Source organism: Galeopterus variegatus, unplaced genomic scaffold, assembly GCF_000696425.1.
Source record: "Galeopterus variegatus unplaced genomic scaffold, G_variegatus-3.0.2 Scaffold2551, whole genome shotgun sequence".
NCBI classification, from domain to species: domain Eukaryota; kingdom Metazoa; phylum Chordata; class Mammalia; order Dermoptera; family Cynocephalidae; genus Galeopterus; species Galeopterus variegatus.
In genome coordinates this window covers 153,628-164,199 of record NW_007728662.1, presented here as the reverse complement: position 1 = coordinate 164,199, position 10,572 = coordinate 153,628, and the positions used below count along the sequence as shown (strand labels likewise).

Below are 10,572 nucleotides of genomic sequence, written 5' to 3'. Positions count from 1 at the left end.
CCCGCCCCCTTCCTCCACCATGAGCTGACCTAGTTGAGTATCAGAGACTGAAGATATTGGAGGGGTGATGAAGGAGATCTAGAATATACTTAGCTTTGGAGCGGGAAACCAAATGTATTTTTCATAAAGAACTAGAGGGAAGGATGAGAATATGGGTGTAGTTACAAGATACACTTTAGTGATGAAGATCCTCATGATAGATGGATGTGATTTTCTTAGTAACGGAGAGAAGTGAGATCATATAAAGAGGAGGAAGGAGGAAGGTGGAAGCTAGAAGCTGGAAGAACAGAGATTTAGAGTAGGCTTTGAGGGGATAACTTAGCAGAGTGAGGGGAAAAGATAAAGAGTACTGCCAAACACGGTGGTCAAGGCCAAACGTTGTTGGACACAGTTTTGCTGCATTGTTCTTCCATAGAGCTCTACTGTCCAGAAGTAGAGTGAAGTTATTCTTAAATTATCAAGGATTAGGATCATGTGATAAGATCACCTTTCTAATTTTCATATAAAAGAATGAAAGGTAATTGCATGCAACTTTTCATTACTATTTTGTTTCATTTCAGTGATCTTTTTCTCTTCCTGCATGATAATGAGAGCTGTCCTTTCACCTCCTTTACCTATCATTTTCTTCCTTCCTGCATTTTCACAGCATGCTCTTTCTGTGAGATGTCCCAGCAAGCAGGCCAGGCATCATACTGACTTCACAGAAGAACAGGCTGAACTGACACCTGTAAGTTCTGTAAACATGTCATGGAACTGCTTAAATACCAGTGAAGGAATGCATTCATTAGAACTTAAATGATAAAACCTTGTCATATAACCTTTAATGTTTTTCAAAAAACATTAAACCAGACTTAAATGAGCAAAAACAAGTAAGCATCTTTATGATATGGTACCATTGAATATTATTACTCATGTTAAGATCATATAGGTGGTAGCATATCTGATGTAGAGAATTTTTGTATTGGAACCTCAAACCACATGCTTTCTTTTTTATTCTGAAGCTAAGGGCTTTTGTAAATTTCTTGAGATATTAACAGATTTAGTTCTTCAGAATGGGGAAATCAAGTGGAATGACCTTTCTGCACTGATGATTAGTGAAAAACCTAGTTTTTTCCTTCAAAAATGTATTTTCTGGTTAGTGGTAGACAAATCTGAATGCTTCAGAGCTACACTTTCCCATATGGTAGCCACTAGACACCCATGTGGTTGGTCCAAATTGAGATGTGCCAAAGAATAAAATACACGCTGTATTTCAAAGACTTAGTATAAAAAAAGAATGTAAAATATCTCATTAATATTTTTATATTAATTACTTGTTGAAATTATAGTAATCTGGATACTTTGGGTTAAATAAAAGATGGATATTTCAACGATTTCTTTATATGTTTTAAAATTAATGTGGCTACCGGAAAATTTTAAATTACATTTAAGGCTTATATTTCCATTGGACAGTGCTGCTTCAGAGTCATCTATGAAGCATTAAAAAAACACAAAACCTAAATCACTGTACCCCATCCAAGTGAATCAGATTTCCTCTAATCTTCCCTCCCGTACTCCGTCCTTTCTTTCCTGTCTTTTAAAAATACTGGAAATACTGGTAGTAAACCAGTGAACTGATTTTATAACCCACTAATAGGTTATACCCTGCAAAGTAAAAAATACTTCTCCAGCTTCACCTCTAGCCCCTCCTCCAGCATTCTTTGTTTTTTGGGGTTTGGTTTTTTTTTTTTTTTTTGGTGGCTGGCCAGTACCATTGACCTTGGTTTTTATCAGCACCATGCTCTCTCCTTGAGCATTTTAAGCATCAACCACACTTCCTACAATACTTGTATTGCTGCTTTTGCCTATCAGCAGTTCTGAATCCTGGAAGTCCCAATACCTCCTTTTATAACAATTTATAATATCATCTTTACTATCCCAAATGAAATTCACAGATAATATAACCTACTTGCACACCTGTTTTTTAAATGAATGTAATGCCCCAACATCTAATATGAAAGAGAAATAACCAAAAAGCAATTTATAATAAAATATCTATTTCAGTATATAAATGCTTGGCCACCACTATTAAAAGACATAATGAAGTAGTCAAATTCTATACCCACTTATAATCAAGAACTTTGGATTTAAGAGGAGTAAGCAGATCAGAAGTCATTTTGTAATCAGAAAAACAGGAAAAAGAAAAAGCAGAAATATGAGTCATGGACCCCAGAGTTAAAATGTGTTATGATAAATAATAGCAGATATGACATACTTGTTTATGGTAAGAGAAGAAGGTGAATAACCTTATCTGAAGTAGGGATAATGTGCTAAGACAATTTACAGTCAAAGTAGAGAAAATGGGGAAGTACAAAGTTCTTGCAAGTGAGATGAGTCTTATTTATAATTGTAGTGACAAAATCATTCCCAGCATTATAATGTGGGATGAAGTAGTGATTAAGATGATTTTGGTATTTGATTTTTTACAATGTAGATTTCTTATTGTGCTATAAATATTTTAAATAAAACAGCAGTAATATGAAATGTTTTTAAACAATCTTTTAAAATGAAGTTCAGTGAAATTCCAGCATTTCCTGCGTTTCCACTAATTTAATATTATTTAGTTCTTAGTTCTGTTAAATGGAATTTCTCATTTCTCCTGTCATTTACTTGCACTGGACAGAGTGCACACTGGTACTGCCAACTGTGGTACTGGCAACTCTTACTTAAAGCTAGGTTTCCATTGGTGAGATGATTTTCCAACATGATGAAAAACTCTTCATATATCCTGAACAAAAAGAAAGTGCAGACTCCCCTGAATTTATTTTATAGGGTAAAAGCTTTCCTGGAAAACTCATTGAATTTTAAAGTTATGCAAAAATACTTTGTGTTTTTATGTAAAACGGAGTTAGTTAGGTCCTAAGCTCAGATTGTTATAAACAGGATTTCCCGTCTGTGAGAGTACTTCAAAAAGTTTGTGGAAAAATAGAATTAAAAGATAATGCAATTCTTCCCATGAACTTTTTGAAGACCCCTCATATATGATTTTCCATCTAAGAACATTTGAAAAATCATGTAGATGTGGGACTTTTGTTGTTATGTCACACTGTTCCATTCTTGCAGGGCGTCTACATTTCTGACTTTCCTCCCAATGAATACCGGTAAGGCTCCCACTCTTCCTCATTGTGACAAACCAAACTGTCTTCAACATTTTCCAAAACGCCTTCTTGAGGGCAGCACCCCCCTCTTTGAGAACCATTGGTCTCAAATATCTCTATTTGCTCTCTGTCTGTACTCCCCACCCCCAGCAGCTTCTTACTCATCCTCTAGGACTATAAACCTTTTCAGAAACTTTACTAAACCCCTAAATTTGGGTAAGGTACTCATCTTCTGTTAGACTCTAAATTCTGTGAGGACAAGGAATGCCTATCTTGGTTACCTTTACATGTCCAGTGCCTGGCATGGTGCCAGGTTCAAAGTTGGAACCTAATAGTTGAATAAATGAAAGGAAGAGGAAAAATGTAAAACAGAAAGAAAATAAACCAGTGAAATGGATTAAAAGTAAGCCTTTGACTTTGCATTTATAGCAATGAATAAAAGGAAATACAAGAAGGCCCTAGGTATATGAAGCTATGTGCATTTTTAACTAGCAACATGCGCCAAGACTGAAGGCTGATGAGATGACACGCCCAAACCACTGTCACAGTTCTTCAACTGCATACCAGTCGTCTCAACCCCCTTGCATCTTTTTCCAGTAACCAGTCTCCCTTCTCTCCTATCCCTTCTTTCTGAAAAGAAAGAAATTCTAGGAGTAATGTATGTCTGGTACCAGTGGGGGAAGATAGGTAAAGAAGGCATGTATCTAAGGAAGGAGTTTGCTGCTTCTGGTTTCTAGATGTTCATTCTTTCTATTACAAATGTCTATAGTTTAGGTGGAAGGAACATGGAGACCTGACCTCCGTCTCTGCTAGTGACCAAATAGTGAACAGCTATGATTGTCCAAACATAACATAATTTATGATCATATTTAGCTATTTGCAGTCTAATTTTTTAGATGTGGCATATTTTTGGGTAACCAACCATAATGATTACCCTCTTTTTATTTTAAGCTATTTAAATATTTTAACATTTCAAAATGGATAACTTCTACTTCTGAGTCTTTAAACAAATGCAGTTAAATATCATTGCCTCTTACTGATCAAATTATACATTTTTTAGTGACTTGGAATCTTGAGCTGATATGAATTTGAAGGTTGATTGAGTAAATTTTTGTAAATTTTTTTTTCAAGCTTAAATGTGAATTTGATGTCTGGAATTACATTTACCAAACCATAGTTTGTTTTGAGGCTTGAGGTAGATTTCATTTTTTAAAAATTGAAGTATAATTATCTGAATATAGATATTCTCATTTGGGGGTCTTTTACTGAAAAAGTAGCCTTTATGAATAAGATAAGTAGCAGTAGGTTTTCTAGACATTATTTTCTTGAAATACTTGTTACATGTGTTTACTTATTGTTTGTGTAAGAATATATTTTTTTCCCATTACATGTGAATAGCAAAAAATGAATGAGAATAAGAGCAATGAAAATTATAGTTGCTCTTTTTAATTGTGCTTTTCATTCTTTGTCCTTCCCAACTTTCTCTCTGGTCTTGGCTGATCGAATTTGGCTGTCTAATGTCATTTTGGATGAGCCAAGCAATCTTTACTTTTAGGAGGACTATACCATGGCTTAGTAATTGAGGACCTAGGGGTAATTTTCTCTGTTCTTGTTACTGTTTGACTTTGTTTGTGCTATTGTTGGTAAATATGTCCAGTTATTTTTAATCTTAAATTTCTTTATTTTCAGGATTGGATGTTAGGGACAGACTTGTAAGGTTGTGCTTGTAAGGTTTATCTTGAATCAAAACACAGCTTTAAAAACACAGGCAATGAAATACCATATAGCGAATTCAACATAATGTAAATATGAGCAAAGATTAAGTTAATATTATCTTCTGTAACAGTGTTTCTGATCTTGAAGTAGTAATGTTTTATCATCTATGACCATGTACTTTCTGAGAGTGGGTGCTGCTCTAGTATTTGTTTACATAAGTTTCTTGCCAAAGAATTTATTTATCAAGATTTATAAAATATACTGTTATAGGATATTTTCTATAACTCCTCTCATCTGTACCATGCATAGTTTTAAACAGTGAGTAGTAACTGTATAGTGTTAAAAAAAAATACTAATTTGTAGTTATTTAGGGACAAACAATTCTGAATTACATATTTATCAAATCAGCTGCAATTTAAGGATAAATAGAATACAATTGCATAAACTTAACCTTACAACATGTTACTAAAAAGTTATTAATGGGGAAATTAATAGTTAGGGACTATGTTTTTCACAAATCATTTTTATGAATATATATTAATTACTCGAATTAATTTAACCAATTTAAGGCAACAGTGCTTCTTAATATCTTGTTCATATCATTCATTTGCTATGCAAGTCTTTTACTGTGCAACGTAGTCCTATTAGTATTCTAATATAATGAGTAAATTAATAAAATTTTACTGAAAATAGGTGTATACATCAGGCAAAATATTTATGGGTATTTTTGCTCTTGGTGTGGCTATCATTGAATTGATCAGAAATATGTGAAGAAGTTTAAAAAATGATGTAGTCTTATTCTGGTTTTTTGTCTTGGTGGCTGACTGGTACAGGGATCCAAACCCCTGACCTTGGTGTTACAAGGCTGTGCTCTAACCAACTGAGCCAATAGGCCAGCCCTAGTCTTACTCTGTTTTCCTCAGAATATACCTTTTAAAGCTATGTAAGGCTTTAATAAGAAGAAGGAATATGTTTAGTCATTAGTTTCTGACACGTTTATTTGTGCTCTGTGCACTGCTCTCATGAACACTGGCCAAGAAGGCAAACTGGCTGTGTGGTCTTTCCAAGTACTGTCCATTTTCCCAAAGAGTACACGGGATCAGCAGGAGTCTCTGGGACATGCCTACTGGCATAGATGGTGTCTTTACCTCCCCTCTTCCTTTCCTTTCTTCTTCTTTTTTTTTTTTTCTTAAATTGTCTTTGTGGGTGTATTTATTTCACTTAGTTTAGGAAAAAAAAGATATGAGATTATATAGAGAATCATTTTTGCTTTGTCTACTTTATATTTTAAACACATAAAACCTCCACTGACTTCTATTATTGCCTTTTTTTGTTTTTCTCTCTCTCTTTCTGCACAAGCACTCCTATCTGGACAGGGAAACCTCCCTTCTTCTGAGAAACATTGCAGGAAAACCTTCTCATTTGCTGACCAAGGTGATACTTCTTCTTTCCAAATGCATGCAATTATTTACTGCCTTGTAGGTAGAATATAACTTCTGTTTTTGATTGTACTCTCAGATTATTGCTTTCTTATTTCAGCACTTTTGCCCTTAATAGAGGTACTTTTTCTCTTACTGAAGGTAATTATTTACTAATCTTAATGACTACCAGACAATATTGAGAGTAGAAAATATCTTCAGTAATTTTCACTAGTTTTTAAACTTTTATAAATGCCTGATAGCCTTCCCAAGTATGTTGTGCTTTTTCTGGTTTAACATTATATTGCATTTTAAAGTCTAAAAGATGTTGCTTTAATTTTAACTTTTACTACTAATGGTTATCCATACCGTGGGTTTTGTTAGCAAACTTTGCTTTCTAATCCTTGCTTATATTATCACCTAGTTTAATTAAAATATTTACTTACATAAACAGAACCTTAGTTTATATTGACTTAGTCACATTGGAAAAGAAGGCTGCAATTATAATTTATCAGTTCTCTGCCCTCAGAGTGGTTTGAATGAGTCCTGCTGGATTTTCATTGGGCTGGTATTTGACATCAATATAAAATCTTTTAGCCATTATCATCACTAAATAGAGAATAATAGAATAGAGAAGATGAATATCTTTCTACCTCTTTTGAAGTCCTGTTTTTACTTTATTATCTTATTTAAATAATATTAAATTTGAGAATGTCAGACCTGCTTGGTTTTTGAAGAATATGCATAGTAATTATGGGTAATGTCTCTAAGTTGTTATTACTATATCTGAGGTCTTTTTCTTTGTTTTGTTTTGTTTTTAATTCATTTTTTCCAAACCTTATAAGCTTATGAAGAAGATGATAGACAAAAATTTAAATCTCCCCAAGAAGCAGCTTAAAGAGAAGACCCGTTGACGAAGTCAGTAATGGGACCCTTTCTGTTGCCTGAGTTTCTCTCTTTAAAGCAGATCTATGAATGGAGGTAGAAGCGTAAAGATCAGGGAAGTGTACAAGTCTAAGCAGGTTATAGTCATGTATTTTATAATCACAGCAAAGTAGTCCTCTCCTCTTCTTAGCTCTCCTCTCTTCCTGCTCTATTTACTCTCTCTCTGCCTGGAGCCTATACTCTTAGGATCTCTATTCCAGATCAGATCTCTCCCAGAGTACCACATTTCCAGATAGTTATAAGGTGTTCCTGGAAGATCACCAGCATCTTACTAGCACCTTAGATCCCAGAGGCATTTAGCTTCCTTACCCCCACTTTCCCTGTGGCCCCAATATTTATATTCATCTTCTTTTGACATTTGTATTTCTGTTTAGAATGCTGCCATTCTCCCATTTACCCACGTTTGAGCCCTCTGATCATTCTTGGCAACTTTCTTCTCAGTTAATATCTCAAATCTCTAATGAAGCTAGTCATACTAATCTGCAAGATTTATTGAGTTCACCCATCCAGTTCATTCCCATTGCTACCACTCTAATACAGGAACTCTAATACTGTTACCACAGCTGCTGCATTTGTCTCTCTCTTCTTTCCCATCCCTTCTCTAGTCCATTTTGTACACTGCTTTCACATCAAGTTTAACATTTTACTATTTCTCTTATTTATATATTCAACAATATTTATTTATTTATTTATTATTGTTTTGGGTGGCTGGCTGGTACAGGAATCCAAATCCTTGACCTTAATGTTATCAGCACCACACTCTAACCGAGTGAGCTAACTGGCCAGCCCAACAATATTTATTAAGCCATGTGCTGTGCTCGGTACTGTTTTTATTTTTCTCTAAATGTAGTGGGAAACTATTACAAAGAATAGCTGCACTCATCCATTCAGTGCATATTTACTGAGTTGCCTGTTATGTACCAGACAGTGGTTATGACCCTGGAGATATGGCAGTGTACAAAGCAAAGTTTCTACCTAGGGAGTGTTGTTCTTTGCAAGTTTTAGATAAACATGGTCAGTAACTTCTCATCTCCCTCTGCCCAAGAGACTGTGATACCTACTGCAGTATCAGAGCCATTCCTGCCCGCATCTTATTTTCTCCCATTATCCAATGGTGGCATTGGTATGTGTGACCAACATCTGGCTCTAGCTACCTCCTATATACTGCCCTGCTTATATGCAACAAGAAATTTGAGCAGGAATATGACTCAGTAGCATAGAACCTAAACATTTAGGATGGGATGGGAGGTGGAGTCAAGGAGGAGGTGACAGAATTCCTAGGCAACCCAAGCCACAGGGGCCTCTCAGATGAACCTTAGTTCTAGTGCTGATGTCAGTGCCCTCTCTATCTGGCTGTTTTGAAGCTGAATGAGTATGTACCTCTTATGTACTACCTGTGTGGCAGTCTGGCTCCCTGTACCCAAAGAGCACGGTGCCCCAGTTCCTGACCCCTCCTCTGAAATATCTGATAAAAGCAGTAGAGCCTCTACTCTTCCACATTAGGACAGTGTAACACCTGGAAGCTAGTACACACTAGAATGAACACAGTAGCTGTGCTTAGGTCAGATCAGCAAAGGGAGTGGGTTTGTTTCATCACTGATGCAGTTGTCAAAATACCACTGTTAATGAAGTAACCATCCCGCATACAGTTCTGAGCCACAAGCCTCTGCAAAAACAATGCCAACTGCTTTCTAATCACAGTGGCAGTAGTGCCGGCACAAGAATATTTTACCATAAATGGGAGTGTTGGGCAAAGGACATATTGCTGATCTGATACCCTTTAATCACTGGTGCCATTCTAAAGACCTCCCCTGACCTCCCAACCTGATGTAATGTAGCAGTCTTTGTCCCTCTTTACTCCTTTATCCTGCTTTATTTTTTTCCCATAGGTCTTATCACTCACTAACACATTACACATCCATTTCTTTATTGTCTATTTTATTAAATGTAAGCTCCACACGAGCAGGAACTCTGTATCCCGTGTGCTTAAAACCAAACCTGGCACATAGTCTCAACAAACATCTGTTAAATAAAAGAATGATCCTTAAGTGACCATCAAGTTGAAGAACTGCTTTAATGTTAACCACCATTTTCTTTGCTTCGGAGAAATTATTAAAATGCTACTACATTACTGAATGTCTTATTTTTGACAAGCAGTTTTTATTTACTGGCATCTCAAAAGTTCAAGCTGTTACCTTTAAGTACAAAAGAAATTGTGACATTATGGTGGAAAGAACAAGTAGTTAGTCACTTGGTGACTACCTGTGTGATTTTGGAAGATTACAGTCTTTCTGAGCCTTAATCGGAAGAATGGATGTAATAATAATAATATTGGCCTTGCATTAAATTGAGAATTAAATGAGATACCATGGGTGATATGCCTTGTAGTGTGGCAAGTTTTAGGTGTTCAGTTAATGGTAGTTCTCTTCTCAGTGAAAGTCTACCCATTTCATGATTTCTTCAGGTGAAATAAACTAGTTACTACTATCATTATTTTGGATCTAGGCAGTGTCATGGAATAGAGTATTTAATGGACATTGAACTATTTATACCACTTCCTGTTCTGTTTGAATCATTTTAATTTACATATTATTGTTGTAATCTGTGAAATAAACTAGACCTGGAAGAAACTGCTAACTACAGTTTAGCCCCTTAATTTCAAATGGTTTGTTCTGAACCCATATAGCCTTTATACCTCAGTTGTAGGAATTCATTAGCTATCATTAGCTAAGCAGCAACTGTAACTCTTTCTCTAAGTATTCTAATTTTTATGCCGTAAAGAGTGTTCTAAAACTTTGTAACCACAGCATTGGCTTTCATTTAATCATAAGATCTTCACCCAATTTTTGTCCTTTATGTAAATTTGAGGAGGCCTGGCATTTGGTGGTTATTGATAGCCACACAGGAGTTCTTCCATAGGAAGTGGGTTGTTTTTTGCTCTTTTAAGACAGGGGGTAGGAGAGAGAGTTAACTTTTTTATATGCGTGAGGTATCTTTTACTTATGTTTAGGATAGTTGTGAGACAATGTGAAGAAAGGGATATAAAATCAAAAGATGTAGGGCAGAAGACTTAAGACCCGAGTTTGTCAGTAGAACATGAGATGAGTAAAGCTTTGTCCTTTGTGTCAAACTTGGGCTGAAGACATTGGCCATAGATTGGCATTGCCTTTATAACTAAACTGTTGGATGGAGGTCTTCTAAGAATATCATGTAAACACATCAGCAAAGATCGATCTTTCCTGTATTGTACAACACACTATTAGCTTAAGACAGTTTCTTTTTTTTGCAGGTTGTTATGGTTAAAAGATAAGGTTATGTCTTAAAGATAGTAGATACAAATAGAACTCTCTGAGGAA

At 35.5% G+C, this 10,572-nt stretch overlaps 1 protein-coding gene across 2 annotated transcripts in view; it reads left to right on the top strand.

Moving 5' to 3' along the window:
• Positions 1-10,572, top strand: part of RAPH1 (Ras association (RalGDS/AF-6) and pleckstrin homology domains 1) — a 96,140-nt gene that overhangs the window by 52,679 nt on the left and 32,889 nt on the right. Inside the window, exons 5-6 of one of the 2 annotated variants that reach the window (XM_008582263.1) lie at positions 647-727; positions 6,213-6,287. The exons of the other annotated variant lie outside the window; for it this stretch is intronic. Of the exons in view, the coding sequence (XP_008580485.1) occupies positions 647-727; positions 6,213-6,287 (156 nt within the window). The remainder of the gene's footprint in view (positions 1-646; positions 728-6,212; positions 6,288-10,572) is intronic. 2 annotated transcript variants of the gene reach the window in all.